Source organism: Caenorhabditis briggsae (genome assembly GCF_000004555.2).
Source record: "Caenorhabditis briggsae complete genome, chrII, whole genome shotgun sequence".
Lineage (NCBI taxonomy): Eukaryota > Metazoa > Nematoda > Chromadorea > Rhabditida > Rhabditidae > Caenorhabditis > Caenorhabditis briggsae.
In genome coordinates, this window is record NC_013486.2 from 1,792,954 (window position 1) to 1,811,952 (window position 18,999).

Sequence of the window (18,999 nt, forward strand, 5' to 3'; positions counted from 1 at the left end):
TTCTGAATTTCTGAATTTCTGAATTTCTGAATTTCTGAATTTCTGAATTTCTGAATTTCTGAATTTCTGAATTTCTGAATTTCTGAATTTCTGAATTTCTGAATTTCTGAATTTCTGAATTTCTGAATTTCTGAATTTCTGAATTTCTGAATTTCTGAATTTCTGAATTTCTGAATTTCTGAATTTCTGAATTTCTGAATTTCTGAATTTCTGAATTTCTGAATTTCTGAATTTCTGAATTTCTGAATTTCTGAATTTCTGAATTTCTGAATTTCTGAATTTCTGAACTTCCTAAAAATTTATTGACTTCTCAGCGCTTTTTTATTTTTTAGGACCGTCGGCAAGTTGAGAAATTCAAAAAACCAAAAATTTCAATAGTTTTTGAAACTAAGAATTCCCAAAAAGTTCAAAATCTTGAAATTTCTCAAATTTTCAAAGAATGTGAAAATTTTAATTAAAAAATCAAGAAAAATTAGATTTCTAGCTCTTCTATAAGCCGAGATACAGCCGTTTGAAATTTCGGAGAGACGCAGACAGCAAGAGTGTCTCGTTGTCTGCGTCTCTCACTTTCAAAACTTTTCTTTTGATACTGTTTGAAATTGGCAATGTTTGGGTTCTGTATAGATACCATTTCAGCATTCTAGCTCTTCTATAAGCCGAGATACAGCCATTTGAAATTTCTGAGAGACGCAGACAGCAAGAGAGTCTCGTTGTCTGCGTCTCTCAAAACTTTGCGCAACGTAACTCGGCTCCCAGTGAACCGATTTCTATAGGATTTGGACAGAATGTCTAATAGACTATCTACAGTAATCTCAATTCTTAAAATCCTTAAAATTTTCCTTTAAAAAAAACTTACAATTCAAATGTGCATAACTCGCAGCGACGGCCTGCGAGTCCATACTACTCGCTTTCCGATGTATAACCGGCATGTGTTGACTCTGTTGCGACGCGTATCCAGGTGGCATCATTCTCTGAGAATACGGGTTACTGTTCTCGATGAACAAGCCCCGCCCATATTCATCAATCGGCGATCCTTGATCCTTTTGAGACCACGATGCCTGATGGATGCGTTTGAAGTCTTCAATTGCGTTCTTCAACATTTCAGTCCATCGCAAAGTCTCTTCGGGACCAGAAGTATACATTGAGTAGAGAGCAGCTGGGCTGTGGAAGTCGGTAAGGCTGAGCAATGAGAATCCGTTTTGATCTTGGAAATAATGAAACACAATTTTGCCAACATGAATTGGAGGTCGCAGGATTTTCAGTCGATCCTTTTTGGCTTGAACTCTTCGACAAATTAGGAACATATCAGTGAAGATAATACAGTGCACATCGATTTTGGACCCCTTTTTCCCCTCCTGCATTCTCAAATCTCCTCGATGAAAAATCTCGCGATACGTTGGAGTTCGTGGGTTAAGCAGTGGCATAAAAGCACCAAGATTTAGGGGTAATTGAAGTTTAAATGCTCTGTCCAACTCGTCCATATCCACAAATTCCGGTCCATCGATAGTCTTCATGACGTCTTCTAGTTTGGCACGCAAGTTGTTATTGTTCAGCTCCCAGTCTTGTTGCGATATCGCTTTTCCCGTGCAGTCTACCAGCGTTTGAAGCATTTCGCACTCGTTTTTGTCTACTGTCACTTTTTGGACGGCCTGGAAAAGATTGGAAAATTAGAGAGAGAGAGACGCAGACAGTTAGAGTGTCTAGTTGTCTGCGTCTCTTTTAACTTTAACTACTTTATCTTGGCTCCTAAATAAGCTAGAAAGTTCATTTTTGCACAAATCTTCATTGAATTTTGACTTCTATGATAAGCTGAAAGTTTTTCAGAAAGTTGATTGTTCTTGGAAGTCGAAAATTTCATAATGCCTAAACTTCTACAATTTTCCAATTTTTAGCTTTTCAAGAACCAATTTAGTGCAACAACGACCATTCTAGCTCAACTAGGAACCGAAATACGTCGCTTTACGGTTCCAGAGGCTAGAGACGCAGACGACGAGACACTCTAGCTGTCTGCGTCTCTTCAAAAAATTTCAAACCGCTATATCTCGCCTCCAAGAGGAGCTAGAAAGTTGGTTTTTACACAGAATTTGAGAAAAATGTCGATTCTAGGATAAACTAAAATCTTTGACGAATTCGAAATTTTTGAAAATTCAAAAGTTTACAAAATGTTCAAATTTTAACAGTATTTCAATTTCTAGCTCTCTCAAATTCAATTTGTTGAAAAAACCAGCATTCTAACTTGTCTAGAAATTGAGATATATTGCTTTCAAGTCCTGGAGGTTAGAGACGCAGACAACGATACGCTCTAACTGTCTGCGTCTCTCGAAAAACTTCAAATCGCTGTATCTCGGCTTCTAAGAGGCCTAGAGACTTGGTTTTTGGTGCAAAATCTTTATCATCAAATCAGAATTTTTTCTGATATGAGAAATTTTTGATTGGCAAAATGAAAAACCTACCAAAAGAAGCAATTTGTATCTGGTGAGTCGTTGCATCGGTTGGGAGAACGTGTCGATCAACTTTTGGCGATCTAGGGTCTCTTGGGACTCGGCCCACTGAAAAATTACGAAAGTTCAAAGTAATTTTGACTTTCACAAAAAAACTAACCGTCACAAAATCTCTAAACTGCTCATTATCCTTCGTCCGTTTTTGAATATATTTCATCGAATCGCTTTGAGTCATGAGAAAACTCGCATAGCATCGTGACCAGCTCTCAATGTCTCTGAATCCATTGTGCAAAAAGTTGACGTCCAACGGTTCGCCAGTTTCTCGGGAGTGTCTGAGCAACGGGTCAATCGATTGGACCCAAAGGGAATCGTAATTGACGTTACACAATTGAACAAACAGTTCTAGACGATTTTGAATGTCTCTGAAAGATGTTTCATCTCAATTGAAAAGCTGGAAAGAATTCAGAAACCATAAGGAAGATTTTGAGCCAGAAACCACGTTTCTCCGTCTTCTAGAAGCCGAGATACAGCGCTTTAAAGTTCAGGAGGCTAGAGACGCAGAGTGTCTCGTCGTCTGCGCCTCTCCACTACTGTATCTCAGCTTCTAGAAGCGCTAGAAATCTGATTTTTGCGTCAGAATGTACCTTGGAAACTCAGAAATTGGAAAATATACAAAAATCAATAAATATCGCATTTCTAGCTATCCTGGGAGCCAAGTTACAGCCATTTAAAGTTTTGAAGGTTGGAGACGCATGCACTCTAACTGTCTGCGTCTCTTCAAATCTTCAAAAAGCTGTATCTCGGCTCCCAGATAAGCCAGAAAGTTGGTTTTTGCATAGATCCTCATAAAATTTTTTGATACTATAATAAACCGAAAACTCTTTGATAAATTCAAAATTTTTCAAACGTTCAAAAAATTAAAAAAATTAAAAATTCCATAATTTCTGAATTTCTAGCTCCTCAAAAATTAAATTGGCGCAAAAATCATGTTTCTAGGTCGCCTAGCAGCCGAGATACAGCGATTTAAAGTTGAAGAGGTTAGAGAGGCAGGTTGTCTCGTCGTCTGCGTCTCTAGCCTCTAAAACTTTGAAGCGCTGTATCTCGGCTCCCAGACGCCTCAGAACAACCAAAGTTTCTGGGTTTGCTTTCATTTTTCTCTATCTTTCAAAATAATCAAACTCACTTCAAAAATCCGGAACTTTGCAAATCGGTAATATAGAACGACAGCTCGGAGAGGTATCTCAACAGTTTGATATACCGATGCTCGGTGGCCACAATCTCCCAAATCGCCTCCTGTTGTTTGACACTTTTATCCGACAAATTTCGATAGTCCTTGACAATTTCTCTCCAGTCCTTTTCTAGTTTGTAGTTCGCGTACTCCTGATCGGTCTCCTCTTTTCGCTGATTCAAAATTCTCAACATCTCTTTATTGTCCTTTACGAAAAACAACGAGATTCGGGAAGAAGTCACTGATCTTGCTCGTCGAGTACCACCGTCGTCTATCGGCTCCGAGCAGGAAGGTTCGTCGTATTGATAACCGTCGCGGACGCTGAAAATATGGAAAATTTTAAGATGAGAAGAGTTTAGGGGTTAGGAGAAGGAAAATGCAATAAAAATCAAGTTTCTAGCGTGTCTGCGAGCCGAGATACGGCGGGTAGAAGACAGTTAGGGTGTCTCGTTGTCTGCGTCTCTCGCCTCTGAAATTTCAAATCGCTGTATCTCGGCTTCCAGATAAGCTAGAAGACTCGTGTGTTTTGGTTTTTGTATACTTTGAAAATTCTCATTTTCCGAGACACATTCTGACACAAAAACCATCTTTCTAGCGTGTCTTCAAGCCAAAATATAGCGTTTTAAAGTCAGAAGAGACGCAGACGACGAGACACTCTGCGTCTCTAACCTCAAAACTTCAAGTTGCTGTAACTCGGCTCCCAGATGAGCTAGAAAGCTGGTTTCTACACAGGATTTGAGAAAAATGTCGATTCTAGGATAAACTAAAATCTTTGACAAATTCGAAAATTTTGAACATTCAAAATTTTACAAAGTGTTCAAATTATAACAGTAATCCAATTTCTAGCTCCCTCAAATTTCATTTAGTGAAAAAATCAGCATTCCAACTTGTCTAGTGACCAAGATACAACGGTTTGAAGTTTGGAAGGTTAGAGACGCAGAGTGTCTCGTCGTCTGCGTCTCTTCAGAACTTTAAAGAGCTGTATCTCAGCTAACAGGTGAGCTAGAAAGTTCAAATTTTTTGGAAATTATAGAGGATTTCCTGTTTTATAAATCAGTATCAATTTGAGAATTCTAGCATTTCAGAGATCAAAAATTCTAGCCCCGAAAATCGAATACTCGGTCATCTCGAGCGAAAAAAAGAAAATCAAATGTTTTTTGTTTTGAAAAATCTTCTTCTCATTATTAAAATGAAATAAATAATCAGAATCCAACAATTTTTTTTCTGTTTGTAGTCGTCGTCGACGACGACGTCTACATATTCCAGAGAATCAAAGTCACAAGACATTCAGATCCCTGGAATCAGAAGGAATTGTGAAGAAAATGAAAAAAAACAAAGAGTGTGCGGGAAAAAAGGAGAAAACCCCAATTTTTTTGACTAGAAAAAAAAAAGATAATTCGAAAACTACTCGGGAATAGGTTTGGTGAAGATTCTAGGAACTAGAAGGACCTAGAGGGCCTAGAAGAGCCTGGAATGACCTCAGAGCGCTTGTAAAGTCTAGAGAGGCCTACAGAATCGTTTTTGGTCTGATAAAGTCCGCCTGAAAATGCCTGAAAATGCCTGAAAATGCCTCAACCAGCCTGAAATGCCTAAACCTTACCTCAATGAACTATCATTGCTTCTGCATTCAGCGTCATCACTGCCATTCAATGTTGGGTGATTACGAGACCCTCGATTTAGCTGCAAAAAATTTTTCCGACGTATTTTTGGTCCAAAATAGACTCTAGTGATTCTGAGAAAAAATTGGGTTATTTTTGAATATTTTTTGACTAAAAAAAATCTAAAATTAAGATGTTATTTCAAAAAAATCCGATTTTCGAAATTCAAAATCCGAAGTATAGGTTTTCGGTGTCCGGAAATTCAATTTTCCCCACAAAACTTGTCAAAAATCGGCCAAGAACTCACAATTCGACTATTAACAAATGACGATTTCCGCGACACCGCTTCTGCCGACATTTTCCGGGTCGCTCGATCGTTGCTCTCGTCCATGCTGTGTGCCGCCCGTGTGTGACGGACCACTTTCATATTACCGCGTCCTGCAATGAAAAATAATTAGGAAAATTGGGTTTATGATCAAATTTTGGTCTAGAAAGTTTGTTTTTGAAAAAATATTCAAAATTCAAAAAAAAAATTTTTTGGAAATTTTTTTCATAAAATTTTTCTCCAAAGTTGTGTCAGAAAAGAAATTATTCGAGAAAATGAAGAAGGGTGTAATCATCTTGTGACCTTTTCATAGAATACGAAAAAGACAAAACCATAATTATAGGGGGGGGGGGGGGGGGGGGAAGCAACTTTTTCAGTGTCTCTCAAGGATCACAAAGTTTGAAGGTTGAGGAAAATGCTAAAAAAAATTAGAAATGACCAGACGATATTGTTTGTAAAGAAATACAAAATTCAAAAAAAGTTTTTCGAAAATCGAACTACTGGGAGCTGAGATACAGGGGTTTGAAGTATAAGAAGTGGTGCGACGCGGTCGCGTCGCGGTTACTCGAAGACTAGTGAACCAAGCTAGAGGAAGCTTGATGAAAATGAAGATTGATACGTTATCTACATTTTCTAAAAATTTCAAGTCTTTAGCATAACAATGAACCGAGATACAGTTATTTGAAAATGAAAGAGCGCGGCGCGGTTGCGTCGCGGCTAGCACATTTTTGGAAAACGGGAGCTACTCCACTACTAGAGATGCAGATTTTTCAAAAAATTGAATTTCAGATTTTAGGAAATTCAAAATTCCAAAAAAGTCCGCTTTGTTCTAGAACTTTTCATTTTTCAAAAAAAAAAAGAGAAACTAAAAAAAAAGAGAAACTGAAAAAAAAAGAAAAAACCGAAATCTCCGAAACCGAAATTCCGATAATCGTCTTAAATGGAAATTGGAGAATTTCGAAAAGAAAAATCCGAGAAAATCCTTTTATTTTCCTTTATTCCCTTTTTTTCGAAAAAGAAAAAGTGGGCGGAGCCTATTTTTTCCTGAAGCAAAGGGCAATAAAAAAGGCTCTTCTTTTTTATCCTATCTTCAATTTCTTTTTTTTTCCCCATTTTTTTATCCAGGCCTGACCGGTAGGGCAAAATAAATAAATAAATTTTCCGATTTTTTTCAATGAAATTGGAAAAAAGAAAACAGAAAAAATAGAAAAAGAAGAAGAGAGGGATAGAAGAAATTTTCGGAATACATAAATATTTTGGAGGAATTGGGTAGACCTTTTTTTGGGGAAAAGTCTGGAAAAATTGGAATTTCAGAATCTCGAAATTTGAAAAACATCGAAATTCAGAAATTCAGAAATTACGAAATTCAGAAAAAAAAGTGTTTCTCAAAATCAAAAATTCTGAATTTCAAATTCTGAAGGACAGGACGACGAGAGAATTCTTAATGATAGTGAACTACTTTTTTTGCGGAAAAAATATTTCCAAAAAAATGGTAATTTGACCTTTTTTGCAGAGAAAAATGAGTGGTAAATGGGGTTTTTGTTTCCGGGAAATTGAAAATTTGTAACTAAAATTTCTGAAATTCCAATTCTACAAAATTAAAAGAAAAGGGATGTTTTTTTTTCAAGAATTTCAAGAAATTTTTAAGCCAAAAAAATATGCCTGGACCCAGAAAAATGGAAGCCGTAAACCTCTACTAGGAGTTTTCTGAAGGAATCGATCATTTTTAAAAATAGAATTGGAGGCCCAAAGAAAGAAAAAAACGAAGAATTGAGCACAAAAAAAGGATGCACAATAGGCGGAAAACGAGGGAAAATTGGAGACGTTTTTGGAGGTGAAAATGACGTTTTCTGAAGTTTTCGAGAATTCGGAAATTCTGATATTCTGAATTACAGAAAAACTGAAATTTTAAATTCTGAACTTCTGAATTTCAGAATTTCAGAATTTCTGAATTTCTGACTTTCTGAATTTCAGAATTTCAGAATTTCAGAATTTTTAGAATTTCAGTATTTCAGAATTTCTGAATTTCTGAATTTATGACTTTCTGAATTTCTGAATTTCTGAATTTCTGAGTTTCAGAATTTCAGAACTCAGGATTTTGGAAGTTTTTAATTTTTCGTATTTCTGAAAATCTAAAAATCTAGAAAAGCGATATTTTGGAATTTCAGAATTCCAGAATTCTAATTATCCCGAATTTCTAGATTCCCTGCAAATTCCAACTTTTCCAGCCAGAAAAATCTTCCTATTTTTTTCCAACAAAAAAACAATTAAATGAAAAAAAATCTTCTGCTCAAACTCCCTTTTTTATTGGATTTCAAATTTTTTCTGTTTTCCAAAAAACAAGGAATTTCAGAAATTCTTCTTAAGAAAGCTGAAAATTTTCAAAACCCAAAGTTGAAATTTCTAGAATCTAAAAAATTATGAACTTTCCAAAACTTTGAAACTCCAGGAGAACTCAAAACTTCAAAATTCCAAAAAGAATCGAAAACTAACAAATTCTGATGCTGGTCTGCTCGTCTTTAGCTGAGCAATGTGTACTTTTTTGCTCCTGAGCTCCTCGAGCTCTCCAAAAAGTATTACTTGTCACTTGGCATTCCTATCATCCCCATAAGACAGATTTCAGACGAAAAAAGTCAATTAATTCTCTCTGTGTCTCTCTCTCTCTCCCTTTAAGGTCCCTACTTTTTTTCAGAAAAGAGATATCTTTTTCCTTTTTTCTCCCGTATTACTCAAAAAAAGTTTTACGATGTCTCTGACGAGATAGTATAGGAAGGTGAGAGACGCAGAGAGCACGAGAAAAGTCTCATTTTGCGACGTCAGAATGGGAGGGGAAGACCGGAAACAAAGTATCTGCTATCAGAGAAAAAAGTGAAATACAAGGAATTTGGAAAATTCAAAAGTTCAGAGGAACTTTGAAATTCAGAAAATTCGGACATTTCGAAAATTCTAAAAATCAAATGTTTCCATTTTCAGAAATTGTCTCAAAGTTTCCAAAACAAATAAAGGAAGCTGAATTTTTCAAGAAATGAAAGAATTTCAAAAATTCGGAAAATTCAGAAAAAATGATTGGGAAAAACGGATATTCAGATCAGATCATTTCAGCATTTCGAAAATTAAGTTACTGAATTTTTTTTTCAAAATTTACAATCTTGAATTTCAACCTCATACCGTAACACCTGTATAAGAAAGGCCTCTTTAATAGAAGGGCCCCTCTAATAGAAGAGCCCTCAGAGAGGGGCTTGGAAAAATAGAAGAGCCCTCGTGATAGAAGGGCTCCGCGAAATTTCGAAACCGGTCATTTCGAAACTGCGTGACACTTCGAAATCAGTCATTTAGAAACCAGTCATTTCGAAACTGCGAAATTTACATTTTTCAATTTCATTTTTACGTAACCGAGTTTTTTTTCGGTTTTGAAATGACCGGTTTCAAAGTGTCACATAGTTTCGAAATGACTGGTTTCGAAATGACTGGTTTCGAAATGACTGGTTTCGAAATGACCGGTTTCGAAGCGACGCGGAGCCGATAGAAGTGCCCTCTATGAAAAAGGACCACACTATAAAATGAGTTTTGAAGCCAGAAAATTTTCGTACTTTTTAAGTGAAAAATATTGCGGGAACTCCACAATTGAATAGAAATTTGTTGAAACTCTATTTTCCGATAAAAATCTTGCTAAATTTTGGTGAAATTGGCAGATTTTCATGAATTTTGAACGAAACTTCATCGAATTTTTCAATGCAAAATTTTTGGGGGAAAACTGGCCGGAAAAATAGAAGGGCCGGCCCTTCTAATACAGGTTTTACGGTAATTGAAATTCCAAAATTTACAAAAACCCAGCAACCAGAATTTCAATAATTTTTTTATTTTAAAAAATTCAAACGAAAGTTCAATTCTTCCAAATTCTCAATTGCTTCCAATTTCCTCACCGAACTTCCATCCCATTCCTTTGTTTCGCTCCAAAGAATTCTTCCAACAAATCCGAATTTTCTTGTCTTCTCTTTTTTTTTGGGTTCCCCCCATTTTTTGTTCTTCCCAAGGGGTAAATAAATGAAATTAGGGTCCAAAACTGGGTGAAAGGAGAAGAATGGGGAACTTTTAGCAATCAAAAAGAAGACATAAAATGACAAAAAGTTCAAAAAAATGCTGCGCTGAGCAATGCAAACCTTGATTTTAGAATTTTCCAGAAATATCTGGAAGAAGTATTTCTGGGTTTTGGGGCGTGAGAAGATTTTTTTAGGTCTCTAGAAATAGAAAAAAAATTGTATATGGAGGAAGATTAGATGACGTGAGGGGAGAGATTCTGGATTCTAGAAGGATTTTCTGGAATCAAATGACGTTTAGGAAATGTCAAAAATGTCAGAAATTTAAAGGAAATCAGAAATTCAGAAATTCAGAAATTCAGAAACTCAGAATTTCGGAAATCCAGAAATTCAAAAATTCAAAAATTCAGAAATTCAGAAACTCAGAATTTCGGAAATCCAAAAATTCAAAAATTCGAAAATTCAGAAATTCAGAAATTCAGAATTTCAGAAATTCAGAAATTCAGAAATTCAGAAATTCAGAAATTCAGAAATTCAGAAATTCAGAAATTCAGAAATTCAGAAATTCAGAAATTCAGAAATTCAGAAATTCAGAAATTCAGAAATTCAGAAATTCAGAAATTCAGAAATTCAGAAATTCAGAAATTCAGAAATTCAGAAATTCAGAAATTCAGAAATACAGAAATTCAGAAATTCAGAAATTCAGAAATACAGAAATTCAGAAATTCAGAAATTCAGAAATTCAGAAATTCAGAAATTCAGAAATTCAGAAATTCAGAAATACAGAAATTCAGAAATTCAGAAATTCAGAAATACAGAAATTCAGAAATTCAGAAAATCAAAAATTCAGAAATTCAAAAAATCGAATTCCTTATGATTGAATATTTCGGAAGATCTGTAAAAATTCAGAATTATTTTCTGAAAAATCAGCATTTTCAGCAAATTTTGAAAATTCCGAAAATCCAAAAATTCAAAGAATTTCAAAAATCTAAACATAGAAAATTTCTAGAATTCTGAAAAGTTTATTTATCAGATTCCGTCAAATTCTGACAAGGAACTAATAATTTTCAAAAAAATCAGAATTCTACACATTTTTCGAAAATGATTTTTTTCCAAAATTTATGAAATTCGGGAAAATAATTCAAAGAAAAAGCTGGATTTTAAAACAAAGTCTTGAAAAAATTTTAGAAAATCATTTTCCAATTAATTTAGACGACGTCACCAAGAAGTTTTAGAAGACGTTCTTTCTATCCGAAAGGACACAAACTCACTCGCTCTAGCCAACTGCCAACCCTTCTCGTTTTTCATTCGTTTCTCAACGTCTTCTACAAGATGACGTGGAACGTTCGGATCCAGAAGATTCATTTTTTTTCCAGACTTTTCAGAATTTCAGAATCCTCAGAAGACGTGTGTTGTTGCCGTTAGAGTAAAAGTAGAGAATTCAGAAATTAGTGAGAATAAATTTTTCATGAATAAGGCGAATAGCAGAGATTTTTTTCTCTTTTTTCTCTTTTCTAAAGTCTTCGTCGTTTAAGGAGAAAACGAAGGAAAAAGGAGAAGCTAAAAGGGGCGGAGCCTAATTTTTTTTTTGGGAGGGACACACGTCTTGATGCTTTTCCTTTCTGGATTAATCAGATGAGTCGGCTCTGTGTTTTTTAAGCTGATCGACTGGAAGAGAGCTGGTGAGAGAGAATGGAAAAGTGAGAGACGGAGAGAGAAAGATTTAAGAGGAAAAAATGAAAGGGAAAAAGTTCAGAGGAAACTAAACTTATGGAGAAATCCGTAGATTGTTTGGATTCAGCCAATTTTGGATTTTTTCAAACTTGAGAAAGTTGAAAAATCTATAATTTACATTTTGGAAATGTTCGATTTTTAAATCCCGATTTTGGAGAAAATTTCTGAATTTCTGAATTTCTGAACTTTTTGAATTTTTGAATTTTTTGAAATTCTGAATTTCTGAATTGAAAAAATTACAGGTTTCCAGCAAAATTCAAAATCCAAAATTTCAACTTCTAGAAAGTTTTCAAAATCCAGAATTCTGGAATTTCAAAATTCCAAGATTCCGAGATTGGCGAGTTTCTTTCAATTCCAAAAACTACAAAATTCAGGAATTCAGAGAAAATTAGAAAATTAGGAAATTTAGAACTACGAACATTCTTAATTCAGAAATTCAGAAATTCAGAAACTCAGAATTTCGGACATTCAGAAATCGAGAAAAATAAATTCAACAGTTCAGAAACTCAGAAATTCAGAAAATCAGGAATACCAAAATCTGGAAATCAGAATTTTGGAAATCCAGAAATCCAGAAATCCAGAAATTCAGAAATCCAGAAATCCAGAAATCTAGAAATTCAGAAATTCAGAAATTCAGAAATTCAGAAATTCAGAAATTCAGAAATTCAGAAATTCAGAAATTCAGAAATTCAGGAATTTAGAAGATCAGAAGTTCAGAAATTTAGAAATTCAGAAATTCAGAAATTCAGAAATTCAGAAATTCAGAAATTCGAAAATTCAGAAATTCGGAAATTCAGAAATTCAAAAATTCAGAAATTCAGAAATTCAGAAATTCAGAAATTCAGAAATTCAGAAATTCAGAAATTCAGAAATTCAGGAATTTAGAAGATCAGAAGTTCAGAAATTCAGAAATTCAGAAATTCAGAAATTCAGAAATTCAGAAATTCAGATATTCAGAAATTCAGAAATTCAGAAATTCAAAAAATCGGAATGTCAAATTTTCGAAAACTTGGAAATTTAGAAATTCGAACATTCTGAATTTCAGACATTTGGAAAACAGAAAAAATTAGAAACAATACAAATATCTCGCCTGCTTCTCAACTAATCCCGTCAGGTTTTCCATATAGAAATGGCAGAAACTTTTCCCATAAATCCCTCTATTTCCAATCCAATCCGTTCCATTTCATTATCTTTTTCTTTCTGCCCATAAATCTGTCGTCACCACTAGTTTCACTATTCCGACAGTCCCCTTTTTTTGGATACGGTTTTTCTCTTTTTCCAAAACTTTTTTTGTTGTTGGAAGAGATTTTGAAAATTTGATAAAATGAAAAATCCATTTTTCTAAAATTTCGAGTTTTCAAAATTTGCTGAAAATGCTGATTTTTCAGAAAATAATTCTGAATTTTTACAGATCTTCCGAAATATTCAATTATAAGGCATTCGATTTTTTGAATTTCTGAATTTCTGAATTTCTGATTTTCCGATTTTCTGAATTTCAGAATTTCTAAATTTCGGAATTTCTGAATTTCGGAATTTCTGAATTTCGGAATTTCTGAATTTCGGAATTTCTGAATTTCAGAATTTCGGAATTTCTGAATTTCAGAAAATCTGAATTTTTGAATTTCGGAGTTTCTGAATTTCTGAATTTCTGAATTTCTGAATTTCTGAATTTCTGAATTTCTGAATTTCTGAATTTCTGAATTTCTGAATTTCTGAATTTCTGAATTTCAGAATTTCGGAATTTCTGAATTTCAGAAAATCTGAATTTTTGAATTTCGGAGTTTCTGAATTTCTGAATTTCTGAATTTCTGAATTTCTGAATTTCTGAATTTCTGAGTTTTTGAATTTCTGAAATATCTGAGCTTCCGGAATTTCTGAATTTCTGAATTTCTAAAAATCTAGCTCTCCAATGGTTCCAATAAAAAATCTACTGCCTTCCAAAATATTGTTCATTCGTTAAAAATCAAAAAATGATCATTTAAGATTCCAAATTTTTAATCCTGTCACTATTTCGCGTTTTTTCAGGCATTTCAGACATTTTTTTTCCCAAAAATTCGTCACATACTACTAGAAAAACGTCAGAAAAATCTGTTGTCTCTCGGAAGCACCACAAATTTTTTTGTGCGACAAAAAACAAAAAAAATTAGGGAAAATACTACGAAAAGTAAATTTTTTTGTAGTCAAAAACTACAATTTTTTTAAATAAAAATTGAAATAATCAAAAATAATGATTCATAATCTTTGAAAAATTGAGAATTCGGGGATTCAGAATATGAAAAAAATTTTTAAATTCAAAAGTTCAGAAATTTAGGTACCGTAAAACCTGCATTAGAAAAAATCATAGAAGGGCACCTCTAATAGAAGAGCCGTCCGAGAGGGGCTCGGAAAAGGGAAGAAGGGCCCCCTGTAATAGAAGGGTCTCCCTCTAATTGAAGGGCCCCTGTAATAGAAGGGCCCTCCGGAGGTACCTTGGAACGGCTATTCTAATACAGGTTTTACGGTATTTTCTGTTTTTTTTTAAATTATATATTTTTGATCTCTCTTCTACTTTGTCCCCGAATTGCTTTGTTCACTTTTTCATTCGTTTTTTTTTCCATTTTTCAACGAACTTTTAAAACGTTTTACTTTTCAACAAAATGAAGCTTTTCACTGCCGCCAATTTCTAGAAATTTCAGAAAAAAAAATATAGAAGGGTCCCCTCTAATTAAAGAGCCCCTCTAATAGAAGGGCCCTCCGGAGGTGCCTTGGAACAATAGAAAAGCCGCCCCTTTTAATTCAGGTTTTACGCTATTCAGAAATTCAGGAATTCAGAAATTCAGAAAATATTTTTCAAACATTTTTGATGTTCAGAGAAAAGATATTTGTTTTTCTGACTACAACAAAAAATGTCAAAAAAGTATTCAACAAAAAAAAGCAAAAAGAAATGTGACACTGAATAATACTAATAATACTAAAAGAAGAATCTCTTTCTGTTTTCTCTCTGCGTCTCTCTCTCTCTCTCTTTCTCTCTGAGCTCATCTTATCACTAACTAGTAGTATCAGTGATTACGTAGAACAGATGAGAGAAAAAATCTGGTGTATACATCGCAAAAAAGAAGTGTTTTTGTTCAGAAAATGATAAATAGATTAAGGAAAAAATTTTCCGTTTTTTGGTGATTAGAAATTTATAAACTTTTCCATGTGAATCATGGAATGATAAGCTGAGCAATGTGTGAGAGATTAGAGAGTGAAAACAAAAATGAATGATATTTGGGCAATCCCAAAGATCTGGCACGGAAAGTGCAGAAATTGGAATTTTTCCGAATTTTCGTAAATTCTGAATTTTTCAGAATTTCAGAATTTTAAAGTTTCAGAAATTCAGAATATCGAATTTTCGAAATTAAGAATTCAGAATATCAAAATTTCAGAATTTGAGAACTTCTAAATTTTTTGAATTTCAAAATTTCAGAATTTCAGGATTTCAGAAGTTTCTGAATTTCTTGAATTATTGAATTATTGAATTTCTGAATTTTCTGAATTTCAGAATTTCAGAATTTCTGAATTTCAGAATTTCGAAATTTCCGAACTTTCTGAATTTCAGAATTTCAAATTTTCAGAATTCAGAATTCCTGAATTTTTGAATTTCAGAATTTCCAAAATTTGAGAACTTCTGAATTTTTGGAATTTTCAAAATTTCAGAATTTCACAAACTTTTTGAAGTTGAATTTTTTGGAAAAGAGGGATCTAGGATTCTGGAAGTTGACAAATAAGGCTTCTGAAAAATTCAAAATGCAAATTTTGAAATTCTGAAATTCCAAAGAAAAAAATGAGGAAATCTAAGAAAACAAACATCATATTAAAAAGGGAAAAGGGGGTCATCATTGAAGAACAAGTACTTGAGAATTCGGGATTTTCGATTTTCGAGAATCCGCATTTCCATTTTCCTTTAGCCTCGATTTGTTCTTTTTTTCTGAATTTCTGAACTTCTGAATTTCTGAATTTCAGAGTTTCAAAATCTCTGAATTTCTGAATTTCTGAATTTCTAATTTCTGAATTTCTGAATTTCTGAATTTCTGAATTTCAGAATTTCGAAATTTCCGAACTTTCTGAATTTCAGAATTTCAAATTTTCAGAATTCAGAATTCCTGAATTTTTGAATTTCAGAATTTCCAAAATTTGAGAACTTCTGAATTTTTGGAATTTTCAAAATTTCAGAATTTCACAAACTCGGAATTTCGAAACTTAAGAATTTCAGAATATCAGGATTTCAGATTTTCAGAGTTTCGGGATTTCAGGTTTTCAGAATTTTCAGAATTTTCTGAATTCTCTGAATTTCTCAATTTCTCAATTTCAGAATTCTCGAAATTTTAAATTCTTTAGATTTTTTTGTAATTTCAAAATTTCAAAATCCAGTAAAAAACTTCATCAAAAAAAATTCAGAAGAAAAAAAACTGCAATTTCAGTTTTATGTTTTGAATTTGGCGCCAATAAAACCGCTACGAAAAACCCAAACATCTGTAAATATTTACACTGGAAAAAGGACAAAAAACTCGTATTTGCTCTTATTTTCAATAAGGAAAAATATTTGAGATTTTTGGGACATTTTGGGAATACATTTTTGTGTAGGAAGGAATTTTTTGACAATTTTTTCAATAAAATTTTCATGAAAACTTTGTCTAAAAATTCTGAAAAACGTACCTCTGACATAAATTGTTCGACCGGCCAAAAAATGAGCTCCAGAACTTTCGGGAATCGCCGTTTCTGAACCTGCCAAAAAGAATTGCACATCATTGATGGTTAGACCTCGGATTCGGAGATAAGCTGAAATTTTTTTTCAGATTTTTATTTCTTTCAGATTTTTTTTTTGAAAAATTGGTCCAAAGTTAACAGAATGATGGAATTTGGAGTTTTCGGAAAACTTGAGATTTCCGAAAAAATACCGTAAGCACTCTAATAGAACGCCAACCGGACCGTCCACTTTGAGCCTATATATCTCGCCTCTTTTGAAAGATATCAAAAAAATGTCAACTGATAAATTGTTTATCATGATATCAGAAACATTTTATCAGTTGACCACTTTTTGATATCTCTCACAGAAAATGAGAAACATGGGCCCGAATTTGACGATTCGGGTGGCGTTTTATAAGCGTGTTTACGGCATGCGTCTCTGAACTTGGAAACTTCCAGTGACCGTATCTCGGCTCCTAGATAAGCTAGAAAACTGATTTTTGGTCCAAAATGGAAAATGTATTTCTGGTTTTTAGATCAATAAAGAAAGAACTCATTTTGAATTTCAACTATTTTCAAATTTGGAATTTCTTCAATTAAAAAGACTTGGTGATATTCACCCTTGAAATTGACACATTTCTATCTAATTTTCATCTTTCTAGCTCATCTAGGAGCCGAGATACAACCATCTGAAGTTTTGGAGGGTAGAGACGCAGTGTGTCTCGTCGTCTGGTGTCTCCAGCCTCCAAAACTTCAAAAGGCTTTATCTCAGCTCCTCGAAGCAATAGAAATCTGATTTTTAAACAGAATTACAAGACTTTTTGTATACCGTAAACACTCTTATAGAACGTCATCCGGACAGTCTACTTTGAGCCTAAATATCTCACTTTTTTTGAAAGATATCAAAAAGTTGTCAACTGATAAAATGTTTATCATAATATCAGCAATATTTTATTAGTTAATCACTTTTTTGTATCTCTCACAGAAAATGAGATACATAGGCTCAAATTTGACGATTCGGGTGGCGTTCTATTAGCGTGTTTACGGTAATATTCTCGTAAATTCTGGAATTCTAAAATTCAAAGATTCAGAATTTTAGAAGATTGAAAATTCGAAACTTTAAAAATCTCGAAAACCAAAACAGAAGTTCAGAAATTCGAATAATTCGGAAGTTCAGAAAGTTTGAAATTCTGAAACTTTCATTTCTTGGTTCCTGATTTATGAAACTCTAAAAAACTTCAAAGTTCCTAATTTTTCTGTTTTTAAACAAAAATATTCTCAAATTCTTCAGACATTCAAACTTTCAAATTTGGAAAAAAAAACAACTTACGCTCAAAAACCTCAAAAATCCTCTGATTATAATCGAATTGTATCTGTTCTACAGTATCCTCTTTTCGATCGTCCAATATTTTGAAAACCGCAGAAAAAGAGTTGACTTGTGGCTCGATATTAATGTGGTGAATGCGATTCTGAAAATCTCAGAAATTTCAGAATAAAAATTTAAAAATTCCAAAAAAATTTTTTTGAAAAAAAAGAATTATTATATAAATTTTAAAATTCAATTTTTTTTCTTTAAAATACATTTTTCTACGAATAAAAATTTCGAAAAAAATACTGTATTGCTCATACCTTACATTTTGCCGAATGGGATCTGACACGAATACTAGCCGCCTCATTTTGTACTCGTTCTCGATGGAACGATGACTGCTTTCTGACATTTGGCATTTTTCAGAAAAGCTTGTTTTTTTTTTGGCTTAAAATATGAAAAATTGTAGAAAAATTCCGTAAAACCTGTATTAGAAGGGCCCTCCGAGATGGGTTTGGAAAAATAGAAGGCCGGCCATTCTAATACAGGTTTTACGGTAAGTGAAATTGTAACATAACGATTTTCAGGAAAATCAGTACATCTGGAAAAATTTTTCAAAAAATTGTCAAAAAAAGAGTAAAAGAAAAGGACAATAAATTAAACAGGAAGTCGGGAAACTTAGAAATTGTGTCAAATTGGAGACAAAAACGAAGAAAAGGAAGGTCTAGTCATCAGAAATGAAAAAGAAAGTCAATTTGATAAGAAAAGGAGACATTGAGAAATTTTTTTGATTATTTGGAGAAAATTGGAATCAAGAATTTTCTGAATTTCTGGATTTCCGAATTTCTGAATTTCTGAATTTCTGAATTTCTGAATTTCTGAATTTCTGAATTTCTGAATTTTTGAATTTCTGAATTTCCGAATTTCTGAATTTTCGAATTTCTGAATTTCTGAATTTCTGAATTTCTGAATTTCTGAATTTCTGAATTTCTGAATTTCTGAATTTCTGAATTTTTGAATTTTTGAATTTCTAGTTTCTTGAATTTCTGAATTTCTGAATTTCTGAATTTCTGAATTTCTGAATTTCTGAATTTCTGAATTTCTGAATTTTTGAATTTCTGAATTTCTGAATTTCTGAATTTCTGAATTTCTGAATTTCTGAATTTCTGAATTTCTGAATTTCTGAATTTTTGAATTTCTGAATTTCTGAATTTCTGAATTTCTGAATTTCTGAATTTCTGAATTTCTGAATTTTTGAATTTCTGAATTTCCGAATTTCTGAATTTCTGAATTTCTGAATTTCTGAATTTCTGAATTTCTGAATTTTCGAATTTCTGAATTTCTGAATTTCTGAATTTCTGAATTTCTGAATTTCTGAATTTCTGAATTTCTGAATTTTTGAATCTCTGAATTTCTGAATTTCTGAATTTCTGAATTTCTGAATTTCTGAATTTCTGAATTTCTGAATTTCTGAATTTCTGAATTTCTGAATTTCTGAATTTCTGAATTTAAGAATTTCTAGTTTCTTGAATTTCTGAATTTCTGAATTTCTGAATTTCTGAATTTCTGAATTTCTGAATTCCTGAATTTCTGAATTTCTGAATTTCTGAATTTCTGAATTTT

General features: G+C 33.1%; 1 protein-coding gene across 1 annotated transcript in view; it reads right to left on the reverse strand.

The window, feature by feature from the left end:
- Cbr-rhgf-2 overlaps positions 1-10,994 on the reverse strand; it is a gene marked incomplete at both ends in the record, with an annotated part of 14,989 nt that extends 3,995 nt beyond the window's left edge. Inside the window, 7 exons of the mRNA XM_002646748.2 lie at positions 857-1,649; positions 2,454-2,549; positions 2,602-2,863; positions 3,625-3,990; positions 5,270-5,349; positions 5,575-5,705; positions 10,901-10,994. Coding sequence (XP_002646794.2) covers positions 857-1,649; positions 2,454-2,549; positions 2,602-2,863; positions 3,625-3,990; positions 5,270-5,349; positions 5,575-5,705; positions 10,901-10,994 — 1,822 coding nt within the window. The remainder of the gene's footprint in view (positions 1-856; positions 1,650-2,453; positions 2,550-2,601; positions 2,864-3,624; positions 3,991-5,269; positions 5,350-5,574; positions 5,706-10,900) is intronic.
- Positions 10,995-18,999: the final 8,005 nt, after the last annotated feature.